This window comes from Papio anubis, chromosome 10 (assembly GCF_008728515.1).
Source record: "Papio anubis isolate 15944 chromosome 10, Panubis1.0, whole genome shotgun sequence".
NCBI lineage: Eukaryota > Metazoa > Chordata > Mammalia > Primates > Cercopithecidae > Papio > Papio anubis.
The window spans coordinates 85,473,447-85,493,999 of record NC_044985.1 but is presented as its reverse complement, the minus strand read 5'-3'; the positions used below and the strand labels follow the sequence as shown (position 1 = coordinate 85,493,999).

Here is a 20,553-nt window from a genome sequence, read left to right as displayed (position 1 = left end):
CACAGGGTTTCACTGTGTTGGCCAGGATGGTCTCAAACTCCTGACCCTAAGCCATCCACACGGCTTGGCCTCCCAAAGTGCTGAGATTACAGGTGTGAGCCACCATGCCTAGCCTAAACACCAAAGTTCTTACATAGCCAAACACTATCAAGCTGCTCTTACCTCTTTGACTTCACACTTAATGCTTTCCCCATTCACTCTTCTCCAGCCACCTTGACTCCTTGTTGTTTAAATTCATCGGGCTAGGTGCGGTAGCTCATGCCTATAATCCCAGCACTTTGGGAGCCTGAGGCAGGCAGATCACTTGAGCCCAGGAGTTCAAGACCAGCCTGGCCAACATAGCAAAACCCCATCTCTCCTAAAAATACAACAACAACAACAAAAATTAACTGGACGTTGTGGTGCATGCCTGTAATCCCAGCTACTTGGGAGGCATGAGAATGGCTTGAACCCAGGAGGTGGAGGTTGCAGTGAGCTGAGATCACACCACTGCACTCCAGCCTGGGTGACAGAGTGAGACTGTGTCTCAAAAAAAAAAAAAAAAAAAAAAAAATCATCAGACATGCTTCTGCCTGGGGCCCTTTGCACTCGCCATTCCCTATGTCAGCAAAGCTCTTGCCCAGGTATCCACCTGATTTGTCCCTCATCTCCTTCCAGTCTCCACTCAAATGCCACCTTCTCAGTGAAGCTTTTCCTGGTCACCTGTCTAAAACTGCATCCCCTCCTAGCACTCCCTAGCCACCTTCCCTGGTTTATTTTTCTTCTTAACACTTGTCACCATCAAACAAAACTATTTTACTTACATTTTCATTTGTTATCTGTGTCTCCTCCCTAGAGTGTAAACTCCATGAGAATGGAGATTTTTGTCAGTCGCTGCTGTTTTCACAACACCTAAAACAGCACCCAGCACATAGTAGTGTTAGTAAATGTTTGCCAAGTGAATGAATAGATATAATCGATTTTATTATTTATTGCCCAAACCATACTAAAAGAAACAGCAAAAAAGAAAGAAAAAACTTCTACTCTCAATTCCAGTAATCAACAACTCAAATTGTTCTCAGTTGTCCACAGGAAAACACGTATATAATATTTTATTCAGTTGAAATCCCAGTGAATGGAGGTAAACCTTTGTAAACTGCTTGTTTTCATTTGACTGTAGGTAATGGGGCTGACTAAAGTCTTGAAAGGTCTTATGTCCTCTGAAAGCAGGTCTATGCCTAAACCATAGCAGAGAGATCAGAATTGTTTTCTGCTTAGCACTTTTTATTGTAACAAGCATTAAAATTGCTAATCAACTGATACTCTAAAAGAGAAATTATGATTCCCATTTTCTATTTGAAGAATGGAGCATCCCATGGGATTAAGCTCTTTGAGTTCCCCAGGTACGTTCCTAGAGAAACTCATACAGCTTCATAAGCCTGCAAAGCATTGACATCAGCAAACAGCTATTATATTTTAGAGGCACTAGAGGAAAAATGCCTTGGTTCATATGCTGTTACCAAATTGGTACATCCTCCATGCCTATGTGCCAGGACTGGGGCGTTGGGTTTAGATCCATCTCAAATCTTGAATTCTATTTGTTATATTAAAGTAGAAATTTTAATGAATAAAGAAGGATGGTAGGCTTTAATGGATGGCTTTAAAGATGAAAAAGAAGGCTCCAATAATAACTTTTTAAAGGTCAATATCATGTTAGTCAGTATATATGTTATCCAGCCAGGGTGAGGTTACGTAGGTGATAAAGATTTTTTTAAAAATTTCATAATGTATGTTTTTCCATGAACCAGGTAGTGGAGTTATTACATGAAACCCCTACTTCCCCTGAGATCCAAGAGCTGAGACAAATGCTCCAGGCTCCACACTTTAAGGCAAGTGCCCGCTAAAATAGAAAAGACGTCCCCATCTGGCACATAGACAAAGTTGGGAAGGAGAAATATATGTGATGGAAAATGTTCTCTCTGAATAATGTTCTATTACTGTACATGGGGACTGACCAACAGATTGTACTTAAATATGTGGGACTCAGATGTGACTAGCTCAGTGTTGTCAATCATGCAGCCAAGCCTGCTGTGTTTATGAGGAGGCATCCAGAACTTTCCATGGTGCTTTGTTTCCCCTACAAAGCTATTGCCCATCTAAAAATCTTGGGTAGCAAACAGGGAACATTCTAGTTTTAGAGAAATACCTTCATGCTTCCTTTCCAAAGTGGGACTATTTTAAGTTTTAGATAATGTGTGTGGAGGTATTTAGAATATACAGTATAATGATGATTATCCCTGTGAGAGGGTTTATGAAGAACATTTGATTGCAGAACAGAAACCTATCTCTTAGTACTTAGGGATTTGAGACCAATTTATCAATAAATTAGAACTTTAAGAGAATGTCTGCATTTGGAGTGCTGAAATTTATCAGTCAAAAATTATAGTTCACAACACAACCACCAGTCATCAAATATCCTCAACGGCACACACTACTTAGAGAATTTTCTGAGTTCCAACTAAATTCTGTCTACCAATCTCAGTCAGGGCGGCAAAGTGACAGCTTCCCCACCCCGTGAAATGAAGAATTTAACCTAATGGGCTAGTCAAAGAAACTCTTTGATCATAGCTTATGATCAAAGAGTTTGATCATATGAACTTTTCATTCTGTACCACGAGCGCTTGAGAGTTACTAACAAATTAAACCAGCAAGATATTTTGATTACTGCCCTTCATTCTACCTTAATTAGGGAAAATACTATAAAAGTTGTTTTGTAGTTCAAACTCCACAGGGGCATCACAGATTACATGGGCTGCCAGGAAATAAGAATGTCGTGGCATAATACATTTTAGCAGAAATAAAAGAGTGTATTGTGCATTGCTTAACCTCCCTGTGCCTTATTTCCTTATCTGCAAATTGAGGACAATTAATGTACCTGCCTCATAGAATTATTGTGAGGATTGGATTAATTCATATAAAATGCTTCGCGCTGTGTCTGGCATGTCTGTATTGATGTTTGTTGTTGTTGTTGTGTCTTAGTATTGAGTCACTATCTTCTAGAGGGGCTTGGCCCATGTGTGACATTTGCTCACCTTTTCCTTCCCTGTGCCCAGGCCTTGCTCAGTGCCCATGACACGATAGCTCAGAAAGATTTTGAACCCCTTCTCCCTCCGCTGCCAGACAATATCCCTGAGAGTGAGGAAGCAATGAGGATTGTTTGTTTGGTGAAAAACCAACAGCCCCTGGTAAGGAAATCATTTTTTATATTTCCATTTAGGATATGCTTAGGTTAATTGGGAACCAAATTATATCTAGTGGTTACTTGGGCAGTAGTCTTCCCTGCGATCACATATACAGTGATAATAACAGCTGTCAACTCTACAGGTTTTGCCTGTGGTTTCAAACATATTACATGTCATGGTGTTTTCTCTAAGGAAAGATTTCAGCGTAGTGTTTTTCTTTTGTGAAAAGTAAGATGAGATTTATAAGACATTTTTGTGAGAAATAAGACGTACATATTTTATTTTAATATTCGGGCTGGGCGTGGTGGCTCATGCCTGTAATCCCAGCACTTTGGGAGGCCGAGGTGGGCGGATCACGAGGTCAGAAGATCGAGACCATCCTGGCTAACACGGCAAAACCCCGTCTCTACTAAAAATACAAAAAATTAGCCGGGCGTGGTGGCGGGCGCCTGTAGTCCCAGCTACTCGGGAGGCTGAGGCAGGAGAATGGCGTGAACCTGGGAGGCAGAGCTTGCAGTGAGCCGAGATTGTGCCACTCTGCTCCAGCCTGGGCAACAGAGCAAGACTCTGTCTCAAAAGAAAAAAAATTTGGCTTTCTGATCTATGCGTGTATTTTACTCAATTCCAATGCATTTGCCTGTCTCCTCCTATAATAATGAGAATCTAAGGAAGGCATTCATTTGATTTTCTAAGAGGTTTTAATTAGGTTTTAATCGTGGGAGGTTTCTGTATCTTTGGAATAGTCTAAATATTCTTTTATGTTTATGTGGTTGGAATGAGACTGCTGGAAGCCAAAGTTGAATGGCCTTTCCTTTGTGATGGCATGCTGTGACTGCCAGGCCACAGGGCTAGCCCCTCTGTCCTGGTTGGCATGAATAACCTCGTTTGAAAGACCAGAGTGCACTGATTGAGGGAAGCCACCTGAGAAATGGTCATGTTAGGTAACAGAGGGATCGTGTCTATTCTCTCTTCAGGGAGCCACCATCAAGCGCCACGAGATAACAGGAGACATCTTGGTGGCCAGGGTCATCCACGGCGGGCTGGCGGAGAGGAGTGGTAAGCTGGAGCAGCCGGGATCCAGTGCTACCAGAAAAACGGGAAACCCTTGACTGTTTAGGCTTCTTTCCAGAGAAATCCCTCTTTCTTAACTTGGTTCAGGGCTTTAGTGAGTTCCGTTGCTTGGATAGAAGCAGTAAAGAAAGAAGAAACAAATATTCCAAAGAATCTTACTCTGCTCCTTCACTGAGTCCTTCGCATTCTAGGTACCACATTAAAGCCATTCTCATGGCAACCTCAAAGGTAAGTATTATGCCATTGTATAGATGAGGAAACTGAGGCTCAAAGAGATTACGAAACTAACTTGCTCAAAATTACACCGTTTGAGTCAGGATTCAAATACAGATCTGCCTGGCTCTATATTCCCACCTTTTCCTCTGCACTCTGTCCTTCTACTTTCAGAAAGGCATAGCTCTTTCCCATCTTGAAATGCCTTTTGCTCACACTTTCTACCAGTTAACCAGGTTTTCATCCTTTCACTGCTGTCCTTCTTTAAACTTTTTTTTCTTTCTTTTTTTTTTTTTTAGACACGGTCTCATTCTCACTCAGGTTGGAGTGCAGTGGTGTGATCATGACTCACTGCAGCCTCAGCCTCCTGGGCTTGAGCAATCCTTCCACCTCAGCCCCCCAGTAACTGGGACCACTGGTGCACACTACCATGCCCAGCCAATTTTTCTATTTTTTGTTGAGATAGGGTCTCACTAGGTTGCCCAGGCTGGTGTCAACCTCCTGGGCTCAAACAATCCTCCTGCCTTGGCCTCCCAGAGAGAGCGTTGGGATTACAGGCATGAGCCACCACACCTGGCTACTGTTGTGTTTCTTAAATGAGTGATTCTATACATCCTTGCTACCCCGAAGCCCTAAAACCTGGCACATGCTTTATACTTCAACATTCTCATTGTAAATACCAAGGATTTCCTAGTTGCTAAGTCCATTGGCCCTTCCTTCCTCCTCAGTTTTGTGTGTGTGTGTGTGTGTGTGTGTGTGTGTGTGAGAGAGAGAGAGAGAGAGAGAGAGAGACAGTCTCACTCTATCACCTAGGCTGGAGTGTAGTGGGGCAATCACAGCTCATTGCAACCTCTGCCTCCCAGGTTCAAGCAATTCTCCTGCCTCAGCCTCCAAAGTAGCTGGGATTACAGGCGTATACCACCACCCCAGCTAATTTTTTTTGTATTTTTAGTAGAGACAGGGGGTCGTCATGTTGGCAAGGCTGGTCTCGAACCTCTGGCCTCAAGTGGTCCACCCACCTTGACCTCCCAAAGTGCTAGGATTATATGCATGAGCCACCACACCTGGCCCCTCCTCAGTTTTATTTCCAGTTCTTGACCACATCTGATGCTGTTGACACCTTTCTTGAATTTTTTTTATCATCCTTGGTTTCTGTTCTGTGACATCATTCTGCTTCTTCTCTCAACTGTCTGACAACTCCACTGTTTTACCTCACATTTCTCAGATCTTAACTTAAACCCCAAGTTTCTCCACATTTTCCCTTTTGAAGAATACCTACCCCATTTTCTTTTTGTCGTTGACTTACGACCCTGACATCTTTGTTTTTAGTGCTATTTTCTTACCAGTGTTCTGGTTCCATTTTACAACATCAGACTAGCAAAAATAAAAGTATTACCATCAGTCAATGCCAAGTATTTGTGACAAGGTAGAAAAATGGACTGCTCACACATTTCTGGGGGTGACGTAAGCTGGAATAACCAGTTTTCTTTTCTATTATTATTTCATATTAAACACTTTTAGAGCATGCTTGGATTAGTGAGTTTGTTAAATAACTATTGAGGTAGCTACTGCTATTTTTATCCTACTTCTTTGTATCTTTCTTTGTTTTGTGTTACTGTCTGCCTAGGGTTGCTCTATGCTGGAGACAAACTGGTAGAAGTGAATGGAGTTTCAGTTGAGGGACTGGACCCTGAACAAGTGATCCATATTCTGGTAAATCTTTTTGCTTTTTTGTTAATGATTTGTATAAATGCCAAGGCTGAACTGGGCCCATCAAGCCTGTGTGTGTGCACTGGGATGTACCGGGGACTTGAGTTCTCTTGGCAGCTTTCTCCCTCCAGGCTCCCAGACCTTGTCTGTCACCCATGTCACTTACTGACCTCCCTCCTCTACCCTGAGAAGTTCTGGTCCTGGCTGGAAAACTCCCCTTCCCAAGTTGCTCCTTCCTTCTTCAGCCACGGGAAGACTGCCAGGGCCCCCAGCCCAGCTCCCTCATCACCTGGTTTGCTCCATTGGAAACTGAGCCTGGGGTGGACAGAGTGAGACTTTGTAGGAGAGTCTGAACCTGAGCAAACCACTCCTTCCCCCACTAACACTTTTCTACAGCTGAAATGTTTAACATCTTCCTGGAGGGCAGCTTTGGGAGAATAAAAGAGTCACCAGACAGCAGCATACAGGGAAGGGACATCCTTGGTGACCCGCCACTGTTCTTGTGGTTGGAGCTAAGGATTGATAACCTGATTCATGAGCATTTGCTCTCCCTCGGGTTCCTATTCCTGCCCTTCAAACCATTCCCTGAATCGCAGTTCAGCTGTTAACAGTCATAGCAGCATGCCCCTCCCACCTCCCCCCATGCACATCCCAGGTGTGGGGACTAGGTTGATTACTATACAATATACTGGATAGATCAATGGTTCTCAAACTGGGTTCCTGCCAGGATTTCATAGCAGTGGCTTAGAGAGTGAGGTGAGGAGTGGTGCTATGAGACAAGCACGTAAATCCTTTGTAAGACACTACTGCAAGATTCTGTGTGGTGTAGAAGGTGCTGCAAAGGAAGCTTGAAGTACTAGAAATCACAGATATGCATGGCTTCTACCCCCTGGTGCCAGCTGTGATGTTGCCCAGGACAGTGGGATTATGAAATTCCTGAGTACAAACAGGGTCTTAATCTCTATATGTTTAATGCCCGTCGCAGTGCATGTAACAGGAATTCTTCCTTCCCCCAGTCTGAGAGCTCCCTATTTCCACCATGAGTTTGGAAAGTTGTCAGTTCTCCCAGAAAACTTAGGAGCCCCTCTTCTTCCCCATCAGACTGGGGTATCTGGTGTAGAAACAGGCATTCAGGAAATATTTACTGAGTAAGGACATAAGGAGGGAAATTCAGATGGAGATCCTGTCTCTCCCTAAGGCCTGTGTGAGGAAGACCTTGATAGGTGGGGTGTTTCTGTTTCAGTGTGGGGTGGGAGGGTCCCTGGAAGAGGCCACCTCAGTGTGGCTTTTAACAGACCAGTGACCCCAGAACCCCACAGCAGGGCAGATTTAGGGGTAATTTGCTTCCTAATTTCCATTTCTGGATGGTGACAGCTGCAGAGCCCTTGAGAAAGGCTCTTGGGGGATGTCACCATGAGACCTGGATACATTGCACTGTAACTCTGTCTACCGAGCCCCAGTAACCCTGCTAGCTCCACGATTGCCATCCTTTCTCCTCTCTCATTTTCCAGGCCATGTCTCGAGGCACAATCATGTTCAAGGTGGTTCCAGTCTCTGACCCTCCTGTGAATAACCAGAAAATGGTAAGAATTTACTGAGTCTTCAATCTCACACACAGTAAATCCCCAAGTAACAGCAACTAAATATGATGCATAATAATCCTATCCTTTGTACTGTGTTGGACCTGGGCTCAAGACTGTGTTGGGTATTTTTCAATACTGATGGCCCAAGAAGCAAAATGAGTAAATGAGTACAGTATAAGGAGATGGGATACTAAGAAGTCAAGAAGCAACATCAAAAATTGTGAACATTTGAGCTTGAACTTCTCTAAGCTAAGAGATTCTGTTCCCAAAGATGCTTTTTATCATGGTACTTAGGCTCAGGAGGCAAATTCTCTTTTTTGGTGAGGGTGGAGAGGAAAGATAGGAGTAGCAGGTCAAGGAGTGGGAGAAATGGTTTTAAGTCATGATGGCCCATGGGCAAGGGTTCTTCAGATGGCACCATTAGGCACGTTCTGATAGCATCATTATGCACCTGCCATCAGGTGTATGTTCGTGCCATGACTGAGTACTGGCCCCAGGAGGATCCTGACATCCCCTGCATGGACGCTGGATTGCCTTTCCAGAAGGGGGACATCCTCCAGATTGTGGACCAGAATGATGCCCTCTGGTGGCAGGCCCGAAAAATCTCAGACCCTGCTACCTGCGCTGGGCTTGTCCCTTCTAACCACCTTCTGAAGAGGTAAGGAACGTCAGCACTCCTGTACTCAGGGCTGAACCATAAGGAAACAAAATGTTTTTCTTGGGCTTCTGTTACCACAGTTAAGATGAGATAAAGAGGGACAAGCAGATGAATGAGCACACACACACACTGGTTTATATATCCAAATGTCAACTTATTGATAAATACTAAGCATCTTAAATATGAAGGAGACGAGAATAATCATATCAGCTAGAAAACAGGGAAAAGTCTTGGGAAACTAAATTAAACTTAAAAAGTGCTATGGCCTGAATGTTTGTGTCCCCTCCAAAATTCATATGTTGAGACCTAATCCCCAGTGCAATAGTATTAAGAGGCGGGGCCTTCAGCAGGTGGTTAGGTCATGAGCACTCTGCCCTCATGAATGGGATTAGTACCCTTATAAAAGAGGCCTGAGGGAGCTTATTTGCCCCTTCCACCCTGGGAGGACACAGCTAAAAGCCGCCATTTATGAGTCACGGAGTGGGCCCTCCCCAGACACTGCATCCACTAGCTCCTCGATCTTGGATGTCCCAGCTTCCAGAACTATGAGCAAATACATTTCTGTTGTTTATAAGTGACCCAGTTTACTGTACTTTGTTATAGAAAACTGCACAGACTAAGACAAAAAAGGATTCATCTTTCAAGGCTCAGTTGAGACCTCAGTTACTAAATTTCCACCTACCACCCTCACCTTATATTACTGAGGTTTGATGAGCTACCAAGGGAGGGCGTACAAATAGAAAGAAGCAGCAGTCCCAGGCTCAGCCACTGTTAAGAGATCAGGAAAGAAAAATGGAACCAGTAAAGGATATTGGGAAGGAATGACCAGTGAGGCAGAATGAAAATCAAGACTGTATGGGGTCCTCATCAGCTATAGCACCTTCTGCTAAGAAGGCTGAGAATTGACCATTGGATTTAGCAGTATGACAGTCATTAGTGATCTTAATAAGAGCAATTTCAGTGGAGAAGTGGGGCCAAAATCCTCATTAGAGTGGGATTTGAAGAAATGGATGAGCGTGGGAAACTCTTTGAGACATTTTGGGATAAAGCAGAGCAGAACAACGGAGAAATAGCCAGAGGGGAGAGTGGAGTGGTGTGAGCAAAATGTTTAGATGCTGTAAGTAATGGGAGTCATCCACCAGGGGAACATTTTGATGATATGGGAGAAGGAGAAGAGAATTGCTGTTGTCGATGTCTTTGAGCGGGCAGAAGGAGATATGCTTTAGTATCAAGAAGAGGGCTTGGCCTGCCCTGGGATCATAAACAGCTCATCCTTAGAAATGGTACCACAAGGGAAGGCAGAGTATGGGGCACAGCTGAGCATGCAGCATATGGCAGGCGCTTGTGGAAGTTCTCTCCTAACTGTTATTTTCTCAGTGAAATGAGGAACCATAAGCAGAGAGCAGGGTGGGGAAGGAGGCATTGGGAAGGAGAGAATAGAAAGCTTGAAAAGTTTCCATGCAAGTTGGAGACAAACAGATTAGGTAAACACAGTGTGATCAGCATTCAGGGCCCTCTTAAGTTAAAGGTCACACATCTGAAGTGCTTCTGGGGTGCGGGTCCAGATTAGACGGAGGGTTGGATTTAGCAGCAAATCAAGAGGGGGCCAAGAGACAGATGATAAGGATGGAGTGTGACATGTAAGCTGCTTAAGAGGGAGTTGAGGAAATGAAACACGTGAGGATTGGTGAGAAGGAAGTAAGATCAATGGATTCCAGGTCTTTATGAGGTCAACAGTGTATTGGGGCTGGGAAGATGGGAGGTGTTAGTAGGAGAAAGGGATACTGGAAGTTAAAATTAAGGAGAGATTGTTGTTGTCGGTACTGATGAGGTCTTGGGTATAACAATGGGAGGAGGTGGCTGAGGTTGAATGAGTGAAAGGTTATTGGAAAAGAGGAGATCAAGCACCCACTAGGCCAGCGTGCTGAAAGGGACATTTGTATGTGTGATAAAATCATTGAGAACTGTGACAGAACAGTGTTGAGACCTAAGAGCGAGCAGGAGCGAGCTGGTGATGGCTACCAGAAAAGTAGTGGGATGATATTCAAAGCTGGGGGCTCCTAGGAAAAGGAAGAATAATCTGGAAATGGCAGTGAGAAGCAAGGACACACCCCCACCTCCAGGCCCAGTGGAAGGAAGGCTATACACAGGGATGTGCTGGAGCCATCTGAGCCATCTCCTCACACACCCACATTCGGTGAAGACGGGGTGGTAGCTTGAAATCAGCCACCATGAGAGCATCAACACTGCAGAAATCAGCAGAGGCTCCGAGTCAGGGCTCCCATCCCCCAGAGCTATTTCACCAGCACTGCACTGGGAGTGGGAGAGGAAACATCCCCCTCTTGAAGGGTGCAAGGGAAGCAGACTGCAGGGAGAGCTAGGCTGCAGTTAGAGCAAGAAGAAAGGGCTCAAGGAAGAGGCGGAGATCTAAGAGAGTTTGCTGAAGATTTGCTGTGAGTTCCAGAGAGCGTGGGTGGCTGGCAGGGGTCTTACAGGGATTAAAGCACAGGGGATAAGGGGTGACCTGAGCTTGGGGGCTGAAGGACATGAACAGGGATAAAGGCCTAATGAGATTAGTCCTCATGGTTTCAGGTCAGAAAGTGGTGAGGGGGGACCAGCAGGGGTCTTGCAAGGAGCACACAAAACCCAATTATGGGTTTATTGGGGGAGCACACACAAATAAAGGATGATAGGAAGTTCTTATGCTGCTTTTAGTCATTGCCACATGAAAACCTAATATTAAAATAAGAAATTAAACAATTTCATTTAGAAGCAATATGTCAATAGCAGAGTCTACGCAAATGTCTTGTTGGGGACAGAATGATGGAAGGCACCTCGGGTTCTCCTGAATCTCATTCAGAAAACCAGGAGGCACATTGGAGGACTGGAGGAGGGTATTGAGATTAAATCCACTGCCGCATCTGCACAAGAGGCCTGTAAGAAGCAGAGGCTGATGTGGCTTTTGAGAAGTCAGTATCTCTGAGCCTCAATAAATGGGGTCTTTGATATCTACAAACAATTTTTCTCCCTTCCCATTTCTCCAACTTTGCTGTGAGTAAAAATGAGCTGGGTATTTTGTAAAATACAGATTCCCTGGCTCTGCCCTCCCTTCCCTGATTCAATAGATATGGACTGAGCCAGGAATCTGCATCTTCACCAAGCACCTCAGGTGCTCAGGGTAAGTGGTATGAAGAGCAGCATTGTGCTTAAGAATAATGAATGAGCGCATAAAATATTTTTTATGCTCTTTATAAGAGTGACAGATTTGAATGCAAGTAGCTGGGGGGGTTGTTTTTGTTTTGCTTGTTTGTTTGTTTTTACTTTCAACAGGTAGAAAATTTATATCTGATTTTAGAAAACAGTAAAAGAGTGAAGAGGAAGGCTTCTCCAAAAAGGGCATATTGGTGGAAAATAATACCCATCTAAAGGAGTTTGGAATGACTATATTGCAAATTGGGGGAGTTAGAGTTGATGCTTTGTACCAGAGTAGCAAATATTTTTGGCTAGTGGACATGACTTTCCGGTGAGAGGCCCCATTCTGCTGGAGTTTCCACCAGAGGGAACATGTGAAGATGTTAGGATATCATTTTGTAAGAATAAAAAACCGGGAACTCCCAGAGGAGAAAGGCAAGGGTAAAGCCTAGAGAGGAAGCTGACAGAGAATGAGAGACACAGAGACAGAGATAGAGAGAGATCAGACTATCCGGTAATTAACCATGAAGTAGCCAAGGAAAGGTACAGAAGGTTAAAAAACAGGAAACACAATATTAAAGAGTTCATCACCTAACTCGGAATCAAGAATCTTGGCTCTGGCCTGCATGTGCTGTGAATTAAAGTACCTTAATTATGCAGAGAATATTTCTGGAAGAATGCACAAGAAACTGAGCAGAAGGAAGGGAAGAAGCCTTACTTTTTTTTTTTTTTTTTTGAAATGGAGTCTTGCTCTGTCACCAGGCTGAACTGCAATGCCGTGATTGCAGCTCACTGCAGCCTCGGCCTCTTGGGTTCAGGCGATTTCCCTGCCTCAGCCTCCAGAGTAGCTGAGACTACAGGTGCGCACCACCACGCCTGGCTAATTTTTGTATTTTTAGTAGAGACGAGGTTTCACCATGTTGGTCAGGCTGGTCTCGAACTCCTGACCTCAGGTGATCTGCCGACCTCGGCCTCCCAAAGTGCTGGGATTACAGGCATGAGCCACCACGCCCGGCCTACTTTTTTATACTGTTAAGATTTTTACTGTGTGTATGTGTTATCTCTTCAAATAATTAATGAATTAATTAATGAATGCCCTGCATGTCCATGCTAATTGAGTTTACAGTAAGGTTTCATGTATCATTTAGTCCTCACAATGCCTCAAATGCACTGAGCCCCATTTCATAAGTGGGGAACTAAGTTTCAGATGTTAGGAGATTTGTCCAAGATCCTGTGGAGGGGAAGCACGCCTGGAACCCAGGTCTGTTGAATCCCAGTCCATCACTTTGTAGATTATAGGATAGATGCCTCCTGCTGCTAATTGTTCAACCTCCGCCACATTGCTTGACTTCCCTGGATCAGTTTCCTCATTTCTAAAGTGAGGACAGTGGCTAAATTGGCCCTTCATAAACTCTCTTGTGAATTAGAATCACATGGAGAGTTTGATTTAAACACGCAGATGCCCTGGCCTTATCTTCAGAGAATCGGAGGCAGGAGATCTGGGAGGCCCAGATTATCTACATTTTAACAAACACCTCAGATGTATTCCAAAGTTTGAGAGATTAAATTAGAGCTTCTTGCCTTTAGCATGCATATGACTTACCTGGGCTCTTATTAAAATGGAGATTCTAATTTGGAAGGCTTGGGGTGGGGCCTGAGATTCTGCAGGTCTCACAAGCTCCCAGGGAAAGGTGATGCTGCGGTTCCGGGAATACAAAGAACAGTGTCTTCAAAGTCTTCTCTTGCTCCAAACTTCACAGTGTTGAATAAAGAAGGAACAACTTTGCTTAGAAAGTTGCTTTGAAGTAGGCAAGGCAAGGAAAACCTGCCCAAAGGAATTGCTGGGGGACTCAAGGGAGGAGGAACAAGTCAACAGAGGTTTCAGGTGCCAAGAAAAGGTGAAGCCTTGCCCTCGAGCCCAGGGGTGATTCTAGAGATCAAGAAAGGAGCAGAGTCATCTAAAGAAACTGTAGAGAGCCTGTAACAGCCTGGGAGGGAAACCTGAACATGTCATGAGAATTCAAAGGAGACTGCAGAGACAGGCTAACATGCCTGAGAGGCAGCTTAACACGGGTCATTTACCGAAACTCCATGTGCAAACTTGTGATCATGGGCGAGATTGTCACTCTAAGTATTTGTTGTTCTGAAAAGACCCTGTGAGGCAGAAAAAGAGATGAGAGAGCCTATATGTTTGGAAAATTTATTTGACAATGCATTTGGAGAAGTGATCACCCTTTTCACTTGGGTGAAGGCAGCAGAATTCTAAGAAACATTCTGTTTGTCATTGTTCTGGGTCTGTTTCACCTCAGTTAACTGGGGTTGGCTTTTTGTTTTTTGTTTGTTTTTTGTCTCACGGTTCCCCACCCCCATAGGAAGCAACGGGAATTCTGGTGGTCTCAGCCATACCAGCCTCACACCTGCCTCAAGTCAACCTTATGTGAGTATTGCAACTGCCCGACAGGTTCTCCCTGTTTGCTGCACAAATGAAGACCATGGCATTGCAGTAAAGAAAGAGTCTAATTGATATGAGGCTGGCCATGCCACGTGGGAGATGGAGTTGTTATTTAAATCAATCTCCTTGAAGGCCCCTAGATTAGGGGTTGCTCAAAGGTAGTTTGGGGAGGGAGTGGGGTGGCTATTCAATGGGCACTTGCTGCTGATTGGTTGGATCAGAGATGAAATCATAGGGAGTTGAAGCTGTCCTCTTGCACTGAGTTGCTTCTGGGTGGAGCCACAGAAGCCATTGGTTGGTGGGTCCAGATGGAGCCACAGGTGTCAGACATGAAAAAACCTAAAAAGATGTCACAAAAGGCCAATCTTAGGTTCTACAATAGTGATGTTATTTGCAAGAATTATTGGGGAAATTGCATATCTTATGATATGCAGAATTCACCTTAGCAGAATTCAGGCTCCTCCCACTAACCTGAGGGTCTCTCATTAGCTTTATAAAGGTGGCTGAGTTTTAGGGGAAGGCCTATTATCATTTAAACTATAAATAAAATGTCTCCCAAAGCTAACCCTGGAATGAAGGCAGCTTGAAAGCTAAAAGCAAGAGGAGCTTGGGCTATGTTGGATCTCCCCCACTGCCATAATTTTGTCACTGATGTAATTTTTGCAAAGGCAATTTCAGTATGTGGCTACCTTAGACCCAGCATGTGCATCCTGAGGGAGCCTGCTTCCTCCCTCCCAGGACTGGCTTCCTGACCAGGAGATCTCTAAATGTCCCCACTGCTCCCAGATAGTCTCCCTGGCAGCCAGCTCTCTGAAGTCCTACCATTGACATTCGTTCTTTGGATTTAGAAGAGTTTTCAGTTAATGAAAATGCATATGTTTTTATCTTGGTGACACCTGAAGACATTCCTCCCCAAATTGAGGCCCTCCAAGATCTCCGCAGCTCATATGTGCATTATATATGACTGCAAGCAAGGCTGCATAGCTACACATATACCTTCATTTGGGTTCTATCAACTTAGAGGACTTAATCTTCACACTGTACAGAAGCACTGATTAACAATTGTGCATGCCTTTGGTGAATAAATATGGGATGGAATTGTTACTTAATGATTGCAGTTTGATTGCTAGACATTATTATTGAAGCAGTTGGGGAGTGGTGAGTAAAGGCTCCATGGTGGCAAATGCTTGATTAAAGGTGCTGTGGCTTGACAGAGGCCAGCTAAGCCTACTGAGCAAGGCCCTTCTGAAATGGCCCTCAGGTGGGCCCTGGAAAGGGGTTAAGGGAGGGAACTGGGCACCAGAAAGAGGGAGGGGAGGCAAAGAGAGGAGACTGGAAGGGCACAAAAAGTACCAACATCACAGATCTACCCATGGCAAGCCTCATCCACTTTATTATGTATCCCTTCTCCAAGCCAAAAATTACTTTTCCTTTTATTTTCTTATTGAAAAGATATGAGGACAACTATAAAGGCAGTTTTTGACAGAAGAAAACATGCCTTTTCAATGACAATATTTTCATATTAACTTCCAGCAGTGAATACATATTTTACATGGTTACAGTAATAGCTGCAATAGCACTTTTTTTTTTTTTAAACTTAACATCTTTTTTTCTTTTTTAATTATACTTTAAGTTCTGGGATACATGTGCAGAACGTGCAGGTTTGTTACATAGGTATACATGTGCCATGGTGGTTTGCTGCACCCATTAACTCATCATCTACATTAGGTATTTCTCCTAATGCTATCCCTCCCCTTAGTCCCCACCCGCCAACCGGCCCCAGTGTGTGATGTTCCCCTCCCTGTGTCCATGTGTTCTCATAGTTCAACTCCCACTTATGAGTGAGAACATGTGGTGTTTGGTTTTCTGTTCCTGTATTAGTTTGCTGGGAATTGTGGTTTCGAGCTTCATCCATGCCCATTCAGTATGATACTGACTGTGGGTTTATCATAAATAGCTCTTATTATTTTGAGATACATTCCATCAATACCTAGTTTATTGAGAGTTTTTAGCATGAGGGGATGTTGAATTTTATCAAAGGCCTTTTCTGCATGTATTGAGATAATCGTGTGATTTTTGTCATGGGTTCTGTTTATGTCATGGATTACATTTATTGATTTGCATATGTTGAACCAGCCTTGCATCCCAGGGATGAAGCCAACTTGATTGTGGTGGATAAGCTTTTTGCTGTGCTCCTGGATTTGGTTTGCCAGTATTTTATTGAGGATTTTCCCATCGATGTTCATCAGGGATATTGGCCTGAAATTTTCTTTTTTTGTTGTGTCTCTGCCAGCTTTTGGTATTCAGGATGATGCTGGTCTCATAAAATGAGTGAGGGAGGAGTCCCTCTTTTTCCATTGTTTGGAATAGTTTCAGAAGGAATGGTACAAGCTCCATTTGGTCCTGGGATTTTTTTGGTTGGCAGGCTATTAATTACTGCCTCAATTTCAGAACTTGTTATTGGTCTATTCAGGGATTCAACTTCTTCCTGGTTTAGTCTTGGGAGGGTGTGTGTGTCCAGGAATTTACCCATTTCTTCTAGATTTTCTAGTTTATTTGTGTAGAGGTGTTTATAGTATTCTCTCATGGTAGTTTGTATTTCTGTGGGATCAGTGGTGATATCCCCTTTACCACTTTTTATTGTATCTATTTGATTCTTCTCTCTTTTCTTCTTTATTAACCTGGCTAGTGGTCTATTTTCTTAATCTTTTCAAAAATCCAGCTTCCTGAATTCATGATTTTTTTGAAGGATTTTTTGTGTCTCTATCTCCTTCAGTTCTGCTCTGATCTTAGTTATTTCTGGTCCTCTGCTAGCTTTTTGAATTTGTTTGCTCTTGCTTCTCTAGTTCTTTTAATTGTGATGTTAGGGTTTTGATTTTAGATCTTTCTTGCTTTCTCCTGTAGGGATTTAGTGCTCTAAATTTCCCTCTAAACACTGCTTTAGCTGTTTTCCAGTGATTCTGTACATTATGTCTTTGTTCTCATTGCTTTCAAAAAACTTATTTATTTCTGCCTTAATTTCGTTATTTACCCAGTAGTCATTCAGGAGCAGGTTGTTCAGTTTCCATGTGGTTGTATAGTTTTGAGTGAGTTTCTGAATCCAGAGGTCTAATTTGATTGCACTGTGGTCTGAGAGACTGTTTGTTATGATTTCTGTTCTTTTGCATTTGCTGAGGAATGTTTTACTTCCAGTTGGTGGTCAGCTTTAGAATAAGTGTGATGTGGTGCTGAGAAGAATGTATATTCTGTTGATCTGGGGTGTAGAATTCTGTAGGTGTCAATTGGGTCCACTTGGTCCAGAGCTGAGTTCAAGTCCTGAATATCCTTGCTAATTTTCTGTCTCATTGATCTGTCTAATATTGACAGTGGGTTGTTAAAGTCTCCCCCTATTATTGCTTGAGAGTCTATGTCTCTTTGTAGGTCTCTAAGAACTTGCTTTATGAATCTGGGTGCTCCTCTATTGGGTGTATATATATTTAGAATAGTTAGCTCTTCTTGTTGTGTTGATCCCTTTACCATTATGTAATGCCCTTCTTTGTCTTTTTTGATCTTTGTTAGTTTAAAGTCTGTTTTATCAGAGACTAGGATTGGAACCCCTGCTTTTTTTTGCTTTCCATTTGCTTGGTAAATTTTCCTCCATCGCTTTATTTTGAGCACATGTGTGTCTTTGCACATGAGATGGGTCTCCTGAATACAGCACACTGATGGGTCCTGACTTTTTATCCAATTTGCCAGTCTGTGTCTTTTAATTGGGTATTTAGCCCATTTACATTTAAGGTGAATATTGTTATGTGTGAATTTGATCCTGTCATTATGATGCTAGCTGGTTATTTTGCCTGTTAGTTCATGCAGTTTCCTCATAGTGTCAATGGTCTTTATAATTTGGTAGTTTTTGCAGTGGCTGGTACTGGTTTTTCCTCTCCATATTTAGTGCTTCCTTCAGGAGCTCTGGTAAGGCAGGCCTGGTAGTGACAAAATCTCTCCGCATTTGCTTGTCTGTAAAGGATTTTATTTCTCCTTCACTTGTGAAGCTTAGTTTGACTGGATATGAAATTCTGGGTTGAAAATTCTTTTCTTTGAGAATGTTGAATATTGGCCCCCACTCTCTTCTGGCTTGTAGGGTTTCTGCGAGAAATCCACTGTTAGTCTGATGGGCTTCCCTTTGTGGGTAACCCAACCTTTCTCTCTGGCCGCCCTTAACGTTTTTTCCTTCATTTCAACCTTGGTGAATCTGAAGATTTAGTGTTTAGGGGTTGCTCTTCTCAAGGAGTATCTTTGTAGTGTTCTCTGTGTTTCCTGAATTTGAATGTTGGCCTGTCTTGCTAGGCTGGGGAAGTTCTCCTGGATAATATCCTGAAGAATGTTTTCCAACTTGGTTCCATTCTCCCTGTCACTTTCAGGTACACCAATCAAATGTAGGTTTGGTCTTTTCACATAGTCCCATATTTTTTGGAGGCTTTGTTCATTCCTTTTCATTCTTTTTTCTCTAATCTTGTCTTCATGCTTTATTTCATTAAGTTGATCTTCAATCTCTGATATTGTTTCTTCTGCTTGATTGATTTGGCTATTGATACTTGTGTATGCTTCATGAAGTTCTTGGGCTGTGTTTTTCAGCTCCATCAGGTCATTTATGTTCCTCTCTAAACTGGTTATTCTAGTTAGCAATTCCTCTAACCCTTTTTCAAGGTTCTTAGCTTCCTTGCATTAGGTTAGAACATGCTTGTTTAGCTCAGAAGAGTTTGTTATTACCCACCTTCTGAAGCCTACTTCTGTCAATTCGTCAAAGTCTTTCTCCATTCGGTTTTGCTCCCTTGTTGGCAAGGAGTTGTGATCCTTTGGAGGAGAAGAGGCATTCTGGTTTTTGGAATTTTCAGCCTTTTTTCACTGTTTTTTCCTCATCTTCATGGATTTATCTACCTTTGGTCTTTGATGTTGGTGACCTTCAAATGGGGCCTCTGAATGGACATCCTTTTTGTTGATGTTGATGCTATTTCTGTTTGTTAGTTTTCCTTCAAAATAGGCCTCTGTGCTGCAGGTCTGCTAGAGTTTGCTGGAGGTCCACTCCAGTTCCTGTTTGCCTGGGTATCACTAGTGGAGGCTGCAGGACAGCAAAGATTGCTGCCTGCTCCTTCCTTGGGAAGCTTCGTCCCAGAGGGGCACCTGCCAGATGCCAGCTGGAGCTCTCCTGTATGAGGTGTCTGTCAAGCCCTGCTGGGAGGTGTCTTCCAGTCAGGAGGCACAGGGGCCAGGGACCCACTTGTGGAAGCAGTCTGTCCCTTAGCAGAGCTTGAGCACTGTGCTGGGAGATCTGCTCCTCTCTTCAGAGCCGGCAGGCAGGAACTTTTAAGTCTGGTGAAACTGCACCCACAGCCACCCCTTCCCCCAGGTGACTGTCCCAGGGAGATGGGAGTTTTGTCTATAAGTCCCTGACTGGGGCTGCTGCCTTTCTTTCAGAGATGCCCTGCCCAGAGAGGAGGAATCTAGAGAGGCAGTCTGGCTACAGTGGCTTTGGGGTGCTGTAGAGGGCTCCACCCAGTTCAAACTTCCCAGTGGCTTTGTTTACATTGTGAGAGGAAAATCGCCGACCCAAGCCTCAGTAATGGTGGTCACCCCTTTCCCCACCAAGCTGGGGTGTCCCAGTTCAACTTCAGTCTGCTGTGCTGGCAGCGAGAATTTCAAGCTAGTGGATCTTAGTTTGCTGGACTCCATGGGGGTGGGATCCGCTGAGCTCCCTGGCTTCAGCCGCTTTTCCAGGGGAGCAAACCGTTCTGTCTTGCTGGTATTCCAGGCGCCACTGGGGTATGAAAAACAAACAAACAAAAACTCCTGCATCTAGCTTGGTGTCTGCCCAAACGGCTGCCCAGTTTTGTGCTTGAAACCCATGGCCCTGCTGGTGTAAGCACCCGAGGGAATGTCCTAGTCTGTGGGTTGTGAAGAACGTGGGAAAAGGGTAATATCTGGGCTGGCGTCCCAGTCCCTTACAGTCTCTTACAGCTTTCCACGGCTAGGGGAGGGAGTCCCCCAACCCCTTGTGCTTCCTGGGTGAGGCAACGCTCCACCCTGCTTTGGTTTGCCCTTCGTGGGCTGCACCCACTGTCTAGCCAGTCCCAGTGAGATGAGCCAGGTACCTCAGTTGGAAATGCAGAAATCACCTGCCTTCTGCATTCATCTCACTGGGAGCTGCAGACCAGAGCTATTCCTATTCAGCCATCTTGCCAGCCACTTCACTTAACATCTTATCAGAAACATTTTTCATGACACAATCTTCATAGTGATATTTTAGTTACTTCTTCCATGTTTTGAAAAAGTTTTTTTTTAAAACCAAACTTTCATTTATCAAAGGCACATGAAAATGCTAATTACAGTTTCTAATCAGCATCTGATAATTACCTGTAGTATAACCTCTAGTTGCCATTTAATTTGGTTATGTGCTCTGTGTGATTTGTATTAGAC

The 20,553-nt window shown here is 43.8% G+C and overlaps 1 protein-coding gene across 2 annotated transcripts in view; it reads left to right on the top strand.

Moving 5' to 3' along the window:
- Nucleotides 1-20,553, top strand: part of MPP4 (membrane palmitoylated protein 4) — a 59,795-nt gene that overhangs the window by 12,068 nt on the left and 27,174 nt on the right. For both annotated transcript variants that reach the window (XM_009182788.4, XM_009182786.4), the window contains exons 4-10: nt 1,788-1,868; nt 3,093-3,224; nt 4,196-4,277; nt 6,133-6,218; nt 7,727-7,798; nt 8,260-8,456; nt 14,021-14,085. In XM_009182788.4, coding sequence (XP_009181052.1) covers nt 1,788-1,868; nt 3,093-3,224; nt 4,196-4,277; nt 6,133-6,218; nt 7,727-7,798; nt 8,260-8,456; nt 14,021-14,085 — 715 coding nt within the window. The remainder of the gene's footprint in view (nt 1-1,787; nt 1,869-3,092; nt 3,225-4,195; nt 4,278-6,132; nt 6,219-7,726; nt 7,799-8,259; nt 8,457-14,020; nt 14,086-20,553) is intronic.